Below are 14,543 nucleotides of genomic sequence, written 5' to 3' on the forward strand. Positions count from 1 at the left end.
CAACGTTTATTCATTTATAAAACGAATTTTATCGTAGCATAACTTGTTAAAGTACATTTTTTATCACTAAAACACCTGAACACCGCAAAAAAATTACAAATTTAAAAGTGGACTAGTAAAATGTCTATATTTATTTTTTAAACAGTGCATTATTTACGCAGCGCTTTAAAATTTTCATTGAAATATATATATGTATTTATAGGTACAGTAAAGTGGCATGCGTTATGAAATTGAAGTTATGTAAACATTAAATCTCCTCATTTTGTGTTCACCTCAGAAACTATTATAAAACTTTGACACAAGTTCACAAATTAGAATGGAAGACAGAAAACATTGATTTAATCACACACATTTTCTGTATTTTAGAGATAATATCTGAATATATTTTCAGTAAAGATGTACTTATGAACCAAAAGCTGAATAACGTGTGAATAACTGTTTCATTGTATACAAAGCTGGATAACTTTGGTTTAAAAGCGGTATAGAAGTGTTTGACAGCCTCTATTCAAGTGTTATTCAGATGATTCACCACTATGAACACACTTATACAGCTATTTTATTGCTGTTATTCAGTTGTAAGCTGTTAATTTGTGCCCAAATCTTCTGTATAACGTCTGTAACAGCGCTGTTACAGACATTATTCAGCTAGCTTATTCAGCTTACAGTACGGCATGCTCTATTATTCAAACAATATTCAGCTGCCTTGTGTTGCTTAGGGGAGATTCAATCATGTTCAACAAAAATTACAGCCTCTCATCCTAAATAAACCTAAAAAGGGAATTAAAGCAACAATTAACTGCATTTGAAAAGCTGTAAACCCACAGTTTTTCAAAGCAGGAAATATATACCTATATAATGTATATACATAGTATAAATCAAGGTCGCTTTCCGCTGTCTGTCTGTCTCTATGTATGCTTAGATCTTTAAAACTACGCAACGGATTTTGATGCGGTTTTCACCTATCAATAGAGTAATTCTTGAGGAAGGTTTTAGTGTATAATTTGTAAAGGTTTTGTGTAACCCGTGCGAAGCCGGGGCGGGTCGCTAGTACATATATATAAATATATATATTGTGTGTGTGTGTTCGTATTTATACATACTATAACTTTTCATATCTTTATGTAATTTTTTTTTTCAGAAATATAATATTGTAACATTCCTTCCACTGGTATTGTATGACCAATTCCGTTTTTTTTTAAATCTTTACTTTTTGGTCATGGCACTCAGTCAATTCATACCGAGTATTCGTATTGGAGACCTGTATACATACTGGGGTCCGCTGTGTTTTGTTTTGGCAGTGACACTGTTCAGAGAGGCAGTGGATGACTTCAGGCGATACAGGTAAGTTTTCATGAAATACTTATATGGGGCATTTTCTATGAAAAGGGACCTTATTGTCGATGGCGCTTACGCCGCACAACGTCGCGAGGCATTGTATTTATATCGGAGCATCGTTTATAATGGCGTAAGCGCCCTTTAAGGTCCCTTTTTATAGGAAATATCACATATTAATGGCCAGGCCACACTTAATGCATATAGCACGTTTGTGTCTACGGCTTAACAGCGAGTATAAGCGCGTCTCCATTTTGTAGGAGCTGATGGAGACGTGCTGTATACCCATCCAGTGTACACTTTTAACTGTCCATCAGTGGGCCTTATGCCTTTTGTAATAAGGTCCAGGTCCACCGTGTTGCTCTTTACTGTACACTAGCCTTAAATATTGTATCATGTTTCACATCTTACAAACAATTTATTGTCCTTGTAGAAGGGACAAAGAAGTGAATAGGCAATGCTACGAGCGTGTGGTTCTTGACCAGAACATAAATGATTACCGACCATTTGTGACGGAGCGCGTGCCAGCATCGGCACTGAGAGTTGGCGACATAGTCATGCTGCACAAGGGGCAAAGAGTGCCGGCAGACATGATTCTACTGAGGACTAACGAGACAATGGGTACTGTATTTATACGAACAGACCAATTGGATGGAGAAATAGATTGGAAATTGAGGTAACTTTTGCACTATACTATCACTTGCTTGTATATTTTTAAGTTATATGAAAAAGGATCAATAAGACACCCTCATTCACCTTGTTTACCTCTGTAATAATCAGTAAGTATATATTACAAGAGACAACTTATGTTTGTGTGAAGGAATAAAGCATGGTTGGGATTGTCATGCTTTATACATAGAATAAATTTACTTGTGAAAATATTGTATATAAGGTTGACCGGTGTAAATGCCCCTATGGAGTTATTGCGTCTCTTTGAGTTCTTTTTTAGGGTTCCGTACCCAAATGGTAAAAACGGGACCCTATTACCAAGACTCCACAGTCCGTCTGTCCGTCTGTTTGTCTGTCACCAGGCTGTCTCATGAACCGTGATAGCTAGACAGTTGAAATTTTCACCGATGATGTATTTCTGTTGCCGCTGTAACAACAAATACTAAAAAGTACGAAACCCTCGGTGGGCGAGTCCGACTCGCACTTGTCCGGTTTTTTAAACAACGTGAATTACAACTTGTTACCCGTGAGTCGTTGCGCAAAAATAATAAAATTTTCGTTCCCTTTAAGCAATAATGTGAATTGGTATTGATGGTTTCCCCTAATGGCCCTAATTAATATATTAAAAAAAAACTTTATATGGCTGTATCTCCTAAACCGTGCGTCACAGCGCAAAAATAATAAAATTTTCGTTCCCCTCTAGGTGACCCTTAATTTATATTTGAAAACAAAAACCAAAAAAAAAACAAAAAAAAACTTTATAGGGCTGTATCTCCTAAACCATGCGTTGTAGCACGAAAATAATAAAATTTTCGTTCTCCTCTGGATGACCCTTAATTTATTGTTGAAAAAAAAACTTTTTTTTTTATAAGGCTATCTCCTAAACCATGCGTCGTAGCGCAAAAATAATAAAATTTTCGTTCCCCTCTAGGTGACCCTTAATTTATATTTAAAAAAAAACCCAAAAAATACCAAAAAAAATCCTTGTAGGGCTGTATCTCCTAAACCGTGCGCCGTAGCGCAAAAATAATCAAATTTTTGTTCCTCCTCGATACTCCACGCACTAAATAACCATGAAACAATACACACACACAATACGACATGAAACAATCATCATCATCATGTTTGTATTATTATTTCATTGCATGTTTGAGAAAAGCATTATACATACCTCTGCATGAAAAGCTTACTTCACGGCCTCTGTAGCAATGTACTATTATCTGACAGTAAGAATGGAATGTATGTAGGTACTATTAGGTAGGTATAAAAATAAGTTCACGTACCCACCGTCACATACAGAATATCTAAATCAGTCATGCATAAACGCCGTTGCCTTTCATTTAATTGATTCAATACTCTGTAATACTAAAGTGAGTGAGTGAGGAGTGAACGCTATATCAAATAAGAGCGTTAGGTATATCCTTTCAGACTCGGATTATCAAAATCAAAATGTGAACGTACTAATTTTACATACAGTTGTCAGAATCGAAATTATCAGTTTCTTCTTAATTTAAAAATGATTCACTTTCCGGAACATATTTAAAACTTTGTGAATCCATTTTAAATGCACACCAACAGTCAAAAGTCACACGCCTAAGTATAAAAAATAAACAATTCAGTCAGCAAGCAACAGCACTGTCAAGTCAACATCGAGAATTGGGTAGGTAAAGTTTTTTGAAGATAGGCAAATTATATTTTTATCCGATAGTATTCGTCATAACGATCACGGAAATGCAGCTCTTTTATTTTTATTTCGTATTAATTATTAAATATATTTTTTTAAGTGACCGAGATGTCGTTTGTGAAATTTAATAGCAGATCAGGCACTAATGCCTGTGCACGTGATTTAATTGATGAGATAGAAAAAAAAAACGATGTCAACTGTCAGTGTCACTTAGCTGTCATTGCCGAAAAATGTTAATAACAAAATGTTTAATGTATGTATTTCACGGATACGTACAGGAGGGCCTTCGCTCCTCTAATTTCGGCAGCATTGTGCTTATCGCTGTTATGATAATAATTTAAAATCATAACTAGGTCCATGTGGGGCAAGTTTGTAGAATCTGCTTGCATAAACTCGCTCATCCTTCTTGCAAAACTCAGTCCAAGGGTCGTCGTAAGGGAAGAAAACGTTGTCCAATAAGCAGTGCCGAGTTGTCGAAAGTAGATTCAATCTTTGTCCAAATACTCGTAGATGTCGTGGGGAATCAGAAGTCCTTGGGTCGTGCTGAGGTCGTCAAAAATCTCAATGATAACCATATGATAACTCTAAATCGCAAGGTAACAGAAAGGGTTGGGCCGTTGTCTGTTATTTTTCGGCAATGACAGCTAAGTGACACTGACAGTTGACATCGTTTTTTTTTCTATCTCATCAATTAAATCACGTGCAAAGGCATTAGTGCCTGATCTGCTATTAAATTTCACAAACGTCATCTCGGTCACTTAAAAAAATATATTTAATAAATAATACGAAATAAAAATAAAAGAGCTGCATTTCCGTGATCGTTATGACGAATACTATCGGTCAAAAATATAATTTGCCTATCTTCAAAAAACTTTACCTACCCAATTGTAGGCGGCTGAGATTAACCGTTATTATATCGTTCCTCGAAAACAAAAAAAAAACGTTCTCTCAACTAACCGGTAAGAAGAGAGAACTAAATTTTAAAGTTCGCGTTCCATCAATTATCCGGTTTATTAAAGAAAGAAATAAAATAACGGGTTAGGAACGATATTAACCGATATTTGAATACCGGTTCCGAGCCCTGATTACAAGAGCTCCCGTCATCTAGTGATAAAAGCCCGAACCTACTTAGAGAATTAAACGTAACATTGAAGTGCGTTCCGACCAATCGTATTCGAGAAATAACGAAATAGACGCAATAATCCCAATAATTACATTTATCCTGATTAACCTTAGTTTTATTATTTATATTACACCTACTATAGAACCAAGGTGAATTAGAATATAAAATTAGATATTGAGAGGTCATTAGACAAAATAGACAATGACGGTATTTAATTGTTATTATTAATATAAGGCAAATCTTGTAATGAAGTTGTTGTTTCATACATAAGTGTTTAAGTGATTACTTTCAAATGGTGTAATTTATTTAATGGCGCCCATTCGTATATCGTTTGTTCAACCATGAGATAGAAGATAAATAATAAAATCTATTGGCTATAGTCTAACCCGTTCGTATAAAAATACCGCAAATCGATGTACAGGTTAGCCGTTTGGCACACACATAGTAGAGGTCAAAAAAAAAATTTTGACCCGCAGTTCCTAAAAAAATTTCGCTGAGGGGAGTGGTAAAACATTTTTTTTTGTATGGAAAAAAATATTTTTTTTCCAAAACCAATCGTGTGTGGTATCATACGAAAGGGCTTTTTGAGGCGATTCTAAAAATATATCACATCATTACATTTCGGGCATTTTTTTTTAAATTAAAACTAAAAGAATTTTCGAAACATACCAAGTTTGGGCTCCTCCAGACACGATATGGCTGATTTTTTTTTATAATATACCATAAATGATACGTGATATCCTCATCAGAAAGCAATTTTGAAAATAATATCATTAACAATTTTTTTTTTTTTCAATTTTACAAAGTGACACAATTCTACTTCGATACCTATTTCACGAGACTTATGGAACTATACTGCAGATACGGTACATATCAATCATAAAATGATACGTAATATCCATATATCCAGAAATACCTCTTTAACCCTTTAACTGCGCCTTTTTAGACCGGAGGAAACCGGCCTGTTTGGAGAAAAGTCGTCGACATCTCTTCTAAATACCTACAACTGGTATGGATGTGTTCCTCGTTGTCTCCAGAATACAAATTGACCGGTTGTGGTTTATGGAGGGGGGGACGGGTGCTACAAAAGGGGGGCAAAGATGGCGGCCGACTGTCATCGAAATTTGTTCACATCTCGAGCCCTATGAGACCGATCGGGTCGTGTGAGATGTCATTTGAAAGACAATTAAACGTATTATAATTGTTTCTAAACAACCGTAGTCATCACTTTAGTCGTTTACAAAATATTTGAAAAAATATCGTTTTTTACCGTGTAGGTTTGCATAAGTACTGATAAAACATGCTTATAACTCAATAAATTATAACTTTACCGCAATGAATGTTATTACAAAATATACGGAAAATTTTATGAGTTTTCCAAAAACATAAGTTTTATTTGTATATAATACTATATAACCAAGTAATGATGAATTTTGTTCAGCATGGGTCACTGCGCATCTGCGCATCGTCATATGAATGGCGGCTGACCGTCGTCGTATTTTTATTATTTCTCGGATTTTATTTTACTGATCAAATCGTGATAGGTATGATTTAAAAGCATTCTAAATGTACTGTAATCGGTTCTTTGTAGTCTGAGATGAAAAATTTACAGTTTGATTTTTTTTTAAGAAAATTTTACATTTTACCCAAAAGGTTCCGTTATGACCAAAATAATTTGAGAAACAGATTATTTAACGTGAATAATACCTAATAAAAATCAGTTTTTTATTAGCTTTCTAAAAATATAGATTTAGTTACCAAATAACTAATAATATATATATATATCAATGCCCATTTTGTCAAGCAAGTACAAACGGCGCGGCGGCGGTAGACCAGCAGCATACTATTGTTAGGTATTGTTTGAAAGTACATTTATTTATAATGTTCCTAATTGAGAGGCTATCGTTTTCATCTCGAATCATCTAATGATATGATATGATATGATATTTATTGGTAAATATTTACATTTACACGTCATTTCTACAATTAAGCATTACAATAACAGTTAATAACATTACAAAACATAATTATTACAATTAATAACAAAACATTTATTATATTCCTATATAATTTAGTAGATATGCGATTGAGCCAATGACCCGTGGCTATCGAAGAACTCGTCAATGGTATAGCAAGCCATTTCTAATAGTACGGCTTTCAGTTTGCGGACAAATATTGCATCGCTAGAAGCATGCTTTATTTCATCGTCCAGTATGTTGTACAGTCTAATTCCCAGTACATGCATAGACTTCCTAGTTTTCGCGAGGCGACACGCCGGCACGACCAACTGATTACGCCTGCGCGTAACGCTACCTCGGAGTTGACTATGAGTGGGGATCTGATCAAGATTTTGTCTCACGTATTTGCATGCTTCTATTATATACACACTAGGTAACGTAAGGATTTTACATTTTTTAAACAGTTCTTTAGCCGGATGGTCGAGTGGTTTCCTAGTCATAATGCGGAGAGCACGCTTTTGTAATTTAAATAGGTCCGCAGCAGTACCCCATAGATCTACACCGTAGGTGGGTATAGAATGGAAGTAACCATAGTAGGCCTTCCTTAGGTTTTCCTCAGAAAGACTGTTAGTTAGCCTAGACAACGCGAAGCACGCAGAAGCGAGACGTTTACACGTCGCATCTATGTGAGGTGCCCACGTTAGTCCCGAATCGATTACAAAACCTAGGTATTTGACTTCATGTACATGCGGTACCGTAATATCATTCAAAACAATCCGCACCCGAGTATTTACATTTCTCTTTAATTGGAAGTACACTATGTTTGTCTTATCGACATTCAAACTCATCCCATTAGCAGTAAACCAATCAGATATTCTTTGCATTGTTTGAGTCAGTTTTATTTCCAAGCTAGCGAAATCATCGGCTGCTGTTATTACACACGTGTCATCGGCAAACATAACGTACTCCACGTCCTCGGTGGCGGCAGTGATGTCGTTAACAAGGACCAAAAACAGGTTATTTCCCATCGTTGATCCCTGCGGGACAGCACTGTCCCCCAATTCTTCAAAGTTAGAGTTGAATGATTTTATGTAGGTGGTTTGCTTTCGCCCCCCCAGGAAGGACCTTAATAATTCAAGGAAAGATCCATTGACACCATACCGCGATAGCTTTGCGATAAGTAGTGCGTGGTCAATTGTTTCGAAGGCGCGCGACAGGTCGCAGAATATAGCTGCCACATGTCGCCCAGCCTCGAGATGCGCAGTCACTCGCCGCACTACATCTCGCGCCGCGTCCGCAGTCGATCGGCCAGGCTGGTAGGCGTACTGCTGCGGGTTCAGTAGACTATTGCTAGTAAAGTAATGCATTAGTTTACCACTCAACAGGCGCTCGAATACCTTAGACACGATAGGTATTAAGGATATGGGTCTATAGGATTTGAGAGCATCCATGTCACCTTTGCCCTTATAAATGGGCTGCACTTTGACTACTTTTAGTGGTTTGGGATAAATGCCACTTTTAACACACTCATTGAATAGGCAAAGTAGCAGCGAGACCACAATTGGAGGTAAATAGTCTAAAATGTATGTAGACATATCGTTGACATCCCTAGATTGCTTTTTTTTAATGCATTTTAGAGCCATCATTACATCTGCAAGCGTAAACTGATCAAAACAAAACACAGGCGTATTGTGGGATAGATAACCATCTAGATAAGCAAGCGCGGAGTGCGCACGAGCATTATTATTATCGGTAGTGGCCTGCATGTAGTAGCGATTAAGGCGCGAGGCGGCGGTGGTCGCGCGCTCAGCCTCACAGGCGCCGGGTGTGCGACTCACCAATACATCTAACGGACCAGTTTTTCTTTTATGCCCACACGTTTCAGATGCAATGATGCGCCACACACTACGACTCATATTTTCCCTGCCATTTGCAATTATGTTATTAATGTACTCGCTACGAGCTCGTTTTAGTGTATCCGTATAGGTCAGTTCCAGCGATTGCAATTCCGTCAACAAACTATTGGCCAAACTATCGCCAGCATTGCTTAACGATATGTCGATTTTACATTGATATACCTTTTTTCTAATACAACGCACTTGGTCATTTACCCATTTACTAATATTGGATTTTACGGGCTGTTTTTTCATAGGAAAACTACTGTCAAAACAATGCTTTAGCACATTCATCATTTTCTCAAGTTTGCTACTGGGACAGGCTTTTGTTAACATGATTCTGTCCCAGTTATATAAGTCGAGATACAGCATGAAGTTGTTTACATTTTGTGGCGAAAAAGTTCGTTTCAATACAACACAATTCGCCTGCAAGTTTTTTTGAATATTTACTTCTACATTTATGCACTGATGATCGGATATACGCGATTGGGAAGAAGTGATATTTTTAATGTCCGTCTTAGTCAAATTAGTGTAGGCATGATCTATACAAGTCTCCGAGTGGTTTGTTATTCTGGTAGCAGTTTTAACGATCTGCCTATATCCGAACTGATTCAGTACGACTTTTAACTCCTTTGTAGTTTTACAGGTCTTTAAGTAGTCAATATTCATATCGCCCATTATTAATACTTTATAATTTTGAAAGGCTGGCAAGCTTAGGAGTTCGTTAAGTTTACTATAATAAATCTGAATGTCACTATTAGGTGGTCTATATATGCATGCAATCACTAGGTTTAAGTTTACACATTCAACGGCACACACTTCAAACTGCATTTCTACGCACAAGGAATTTACTTCATTCCGCTCAATAGATACTAAATCCGACCTAACATAAATGCAAGCACCTCCTCCTCGCCGCAACGCTCTGCAATAGTGGGCACGCAAATCGTAGTTCATCAAATTGACAGAAGTTATTTCACTGGATCTTAGCCATGTCTCGGTCAGACAAATTACATCGACTCGACCCTGTAGCTGGAGCTCCGCTTCGAGTTCATACGTTTTATTGGGAAGGCTACGTATATTTTGATGTATGACTGAAATTGTCGCGTTCCGTAGTGTGTCATCATTGCGGCGTCTCGGTGCAACTGCCGACCGGTTTTGGCGAGCGCGGGCGCAGGCCGGGGACGGTAGCGGTAATATCGATGAACAATGTGGTTTAATAATTTATTTCGGTAAGTTATGCTTCCAAAAATAGTCAAGTTCTAAGTACATAACTTCGAGTTAAGTTCGTAGCTTCAAGATTGCATGACGACTGCACATGAAGTAGTGAATATCTATGTCGCTATTTGACTCACATCTACATGTACCTTAAACGTTTTCGAACCCACTCCGTAGTTAATAACAATAATAGCTTAAAATCACCTTCAAGATCTAGGGCTTGTGGCGTTTTCAAGTAAGATTAGTCGCCGCACGTTCCCTCGCCTATAGAATAGTCTATAATTGGTTGGTATTAAACTCAATTTAGGGAGTACATTACATTAAAAAAAGACATGCAACAAATATAAAAACTTTTAATATATGTCATCTACAATTCACATATTCACATACAATTCAAATAATCACATAAGCACAAAAAGCAAGCTTTATATAAAACCTAGTAAGAATTACTAGGTTTAATAGACCACAATGGGTCTATACTTAGTCCATATAATTATAGGGAACTTACTCCACCTATATAACGTGGTAACCATTAATAATAGAAAAAGGTTCCCATTGAAACATACAATCGTTAATTTGGTATTGAAAAGAGTATTACTATCCGAGTAAAATATTGATAAAAGTAAAAAAAAACATGAATCCACATGGCACTCGACCATTAAGAATTACTACAACGGGTCAATAATCCACCGCAACCACAGAAATGGATCAAACTATACCTATGCATTACTCGTCTTCGAAATTATAATCTTCATTTAGGAACATTATAAATAAATGTACTTTCAAACAATACCTAATAATAGTATGCTGCTGGTCTACCGCCGCCGCGCCGTTTGTACTTGCTTGACAAAATGGGCATTGACATATATATTATTAGTTATATGGTAAAAATTCCGACTTATATATTATTCCCATTCCTTCATAGAGCGTACGAGGCGCTCCCACCATGGCGCTGCAGGAGGACTGAATTCCCACTTAATGTTCCTCACGTTGAAAGTCTTCAGAAGGTTAATATAAGCTCCGTGGAAGTCAGTATCATTATCCGTGTGTATTGTGTCAAGTCTTCCACGTCTTGCGATAAGTCTTCTTAGGGTCATGAGAAAAACTTCAGTCTTCAGTGATTTGATCAGATGCACGGCTCGGTAAACTGAACACGTGACTAAAATTTTCCATATCGTCCCTCCGGACCGCAGAAAAAGAGCACCGGCTAGATCTATAATGTATTTAGAGAAGTAAATAAGGGTAAATACTCGTAGAAAAATACTGTAATGTGCAGTGTTGTTAGCGAGCACTACTTTCTTAGTTTCTATGTTAACTTCTCGTTCATCAACTTTTAAGTTGGATTCATTATCCAATATAACGTTCATTAAGACACTGCATGCGTTCATGATAGGTCCTTGAAGCGTCCATCCAAATTTAGTTTTTATTGCCACGAGGTTATTGTTCAGTTTCACGAAACTCTCCGTTAGCAACACGCCTGCGTGGTCTGCGCCGATCAACAGCCCGATATCAGGTGAGGCCGCATCGCCGACGTCGCTCAGTGTGATATTATATTTCTGTAACTCTTTGAACATCTCATGATCTACATTTAAACGAGGAACGTACCCGCAGAGCTTAGACTTGTCGCGCGCGTTCATTGTACATTGAAACTTCTTATCCAAGCTTGCTACAGTGAACTCATACGTATGAAACAGTTCCTTTTTAGTTTCGATCCCGCCAAAAAGACAATTCGACACGATTTCTTTGCCAACAGGCTTCAAATTTAAACTTTCTATTATATCGCGACGTAAATAAGTCTTCTGTGCGCCCGAATCAATAAAGCATCGTACCGGTATACATTTCTTATCGCTTATAATATTCGCCATAAACGTTTGCAACAGTGTAGTACTAGCCTTATATTGAGTTACGTTATTATTTAAGTTTGACGTTCCAACATCTGAAGTTTTTTCATTTTCAGTTTGACTTGACGTTTCAATGTCAGGACATATCAATACAGAATGACGTTTGGAGCAGAAAAGGCATTTTGTAAAAATTTTGCATCTTTTTGAATTATGTCCCGTTTTTAAACAAATAAAGCATGCTCCTTTTTTGTTTAGCACATCCTTCCTAGCTTTATACGACATCTTGTTAGCTTTGTAGCACTCGAAGCTGCTATGCGATGCCTTTTCACACCAAACGCAACAAATCTTCTTACCTGCGTCTTCCGTTAACACCAAGCATGCCGCGGTGGGTTGAGTAGAAACGCTATGCAAACTGTCACCCGATGCTATCACCGCGGCCTATAACAAACTCCAGCTTCGAGCCGATTCCTTGTTCAACGTTGACCAACGTATAAAAGAACAATGGCTAAAAACGGACGAGATGACTGAAGATGAAATTTATGAAGATTGCATGACCAGCGATAAGTATCAAAGCGACTGGGAGCGTATAAAAGTAATGTACGAAAACGTTTCCCGGAAGAACGAACGCAAGAGGAGGTCTCGCAAGTCTAGCGGATGATATATATTTATTCTATCTATACTTTTAGAAAGATAAAAAAAAAATTGCTGATTTTTATTAGGTATTAATATTATTCACGTTAAATAATCTCTGTCTCAAATTATTTTATTCATTAGGGGAACCTTTTGGGTAAAAATGTTAAATTTTCTTTAAAAAAATCAATCTGTTAATTTTGCATCTCAGACTTCAAAGAACCGATTACAGTCCATTTAAAATGCTTTCAAATCATACCTATCACGATTTGATCCGTAAAATAGAATCCGAGAAATAATGAAAATACGAAGACGGTCAGCCGCCATTCATATGACGATGCGCAGTGACCCATGCTAAACAAAATTCATCATTACTTGGTTATATAGTATTATATACAAATAAAACTTATGTTTTTGGAAAGCTCATAAAATTTCCCGTATATTTTGTAATAACATTCATTGCGGTAAAGTTATAATTTATTGAGTTATAAGCATGTTTTATCAGTACTTAAGCAAACGTCCACGGTAAAAATACGATATTTTTTCAAATATTTTGTAAACGACTAAAGTGATGACTACGGTTATTTAAAAACAATTATAATACGTTTAATTGTCTTTCAAATGACATCTAACACGACCCGATCGGTCTCATAGAGCTCGAGATGTGAACAAATTTCGATGACAGTCGGCCGCCATCTTTGCCCCCCTTTTGTAGCACCCGTCCCCCCCTCCATAAACCACAACCGGTAAATTCGTATTCTGGAGACAACGAGGAACACATCCATACCAGTTGTAGGTATTTAGAAGAGATGTCTACGAAAATCGTGAACGAGACGACTTTTGTTTAATCTGCCTCTAGACTATTTCATCAGTTGGTATAATTTGTTTAGTTATTGACACAAAATATCAAGGTTGTATCCTCCAGCTACGATTAGATATACCTTACTGATTTTTTTTGTACAATATACCACAAATGATACGTAATATCTTGATATCGAACCCCAAGAAAGCAATATTGAAAATAATATCATTAACAATTTTTTTTAAATTTTTAAATTTTACAAAGTGACACAGTTTTACTTGCCCCCCCAGCGAAATTTTTTTAGGAACTGCGGGTCAAAAAAATTGTTTTGACCTCTAGTATGCGTGTGCCAAACGGCTAACCTGTACATCGATTTGCGGTATTCTTTTGAAATTGGGGTCGAGCGTCTTCCGCTACTACACTCAACTCCCTGTTTAATTTTCTGTTCATCAATTTTATAAAGATTATGTCTTAAGCATGAATCATTAGGAGATAAGACATTAGCGTATTATTACCTATTTTATTTATTATTGTTTGAGCGTTTACCTAATGTGCAACATAATGTTTGTTCTAGTAGTGTTCGTGAACTCCCTATTTTTTAGCCATATAGCGTTGGTTGACTAACCTGAAATTCATCATGTTTATATTTTGATTTTGTCAACAACGAGATACTTTGACAATGAGGCCAATAAGTGGCTTATGGAAAGTCCGAGGTCTGCAGTTAAAATGCAGAGTTATTCTGTTATATTCCTACTAATAAAAATGTTTACGTATTTGGAAACTCTGAACTGCGCTGCAACTGCGCATTATACGCTCTTATTAGCAATAACCATTGTTTTTCAGAATACCATTACCATCGACTCAAAAACTCCCGACAGATGCACATCTTCTCGATATAAATGCTCAAATATTTGTCGAAAAACCTGAAAAAGATATACATTCCTTTATTGGAACTTGTACTAGACTGGATGAAGAAGAGAATGATTCTTTGGACATCGAGAACACGCTGTGGAGCGGCTGCGTCGTGGCTTCGGGTCAAGCTACTGGATTGATTATTTACACAGGTACAAATGGTACAATCAATCAATCATTTATTTGCAATAAAAGGGTAAAGTTTACACGTGTTACACGTAATGTAAGTAAACAGAAGTTTGTTTCACCTTTTCTGCTGTACATAAAGGCATCTTAAAATAATTACATTTCGCCGGCTAAACTCGCCAACCTCGTAACTCCTCCAGAGGTGTGGCGAGGTTTGCAACTTTAGGTATTGTTGGCTAACTGGTTGGAGTTACGAGGTTTGCGAGTTTAATTTGAGAACTTAATAGAATCAAATTTTATATAATTACAGCCATTTATATAGTTAAAAGTTGAGTTCTTAGCGAGAGTAGAGTTGG

At 36.8% G+C, this 14,543-nt stretch overlaps 1 protein-coding gene across 1 annotated transcript in view; it reads left to right on the top strand.

Moving 5' to 3' along the window:
- Window positions 1-14,543, top strand: part of LOC134754179 (probable phospholipid-transporting ATPase IIB) — a 108,582-nt gene that overhangs the window by 25,625 nt on the left and 68,414 nt on the right. Inside the window, exons 3-5 of the mRNA XM_063690308.1 lie at window positions 1,139-1,341; window positions 1,766-2,008; window positions 13,993-14,213. Of these exons, the coding sequence (XP_063546378.1) occupies window positions 1,139-1,341; window positions 1,766-2,008; window positions 13,993-14,213 (667 nt within the window). The remainder of the gene's footprint in view (window positions 1-1,138; window positions 1,342-1,765; window positions 2,009-13,992; window positions 14,214-14,543) is intronic.

Source organism: Cydia strobilella, chromosome Z, assembly GCF_947568885.1.
Source record: "Cydia strobilella chromosome Z, ilCydStro3.1, whole genome shotgun sequence".
Taxonomy (NCBI): domain Eukaryota; kingdom Metazoa; phylum Arthropoda; class Insecta; order Lepidoptera; family Tortricidae; genus Cydia; species Cydia strobilella.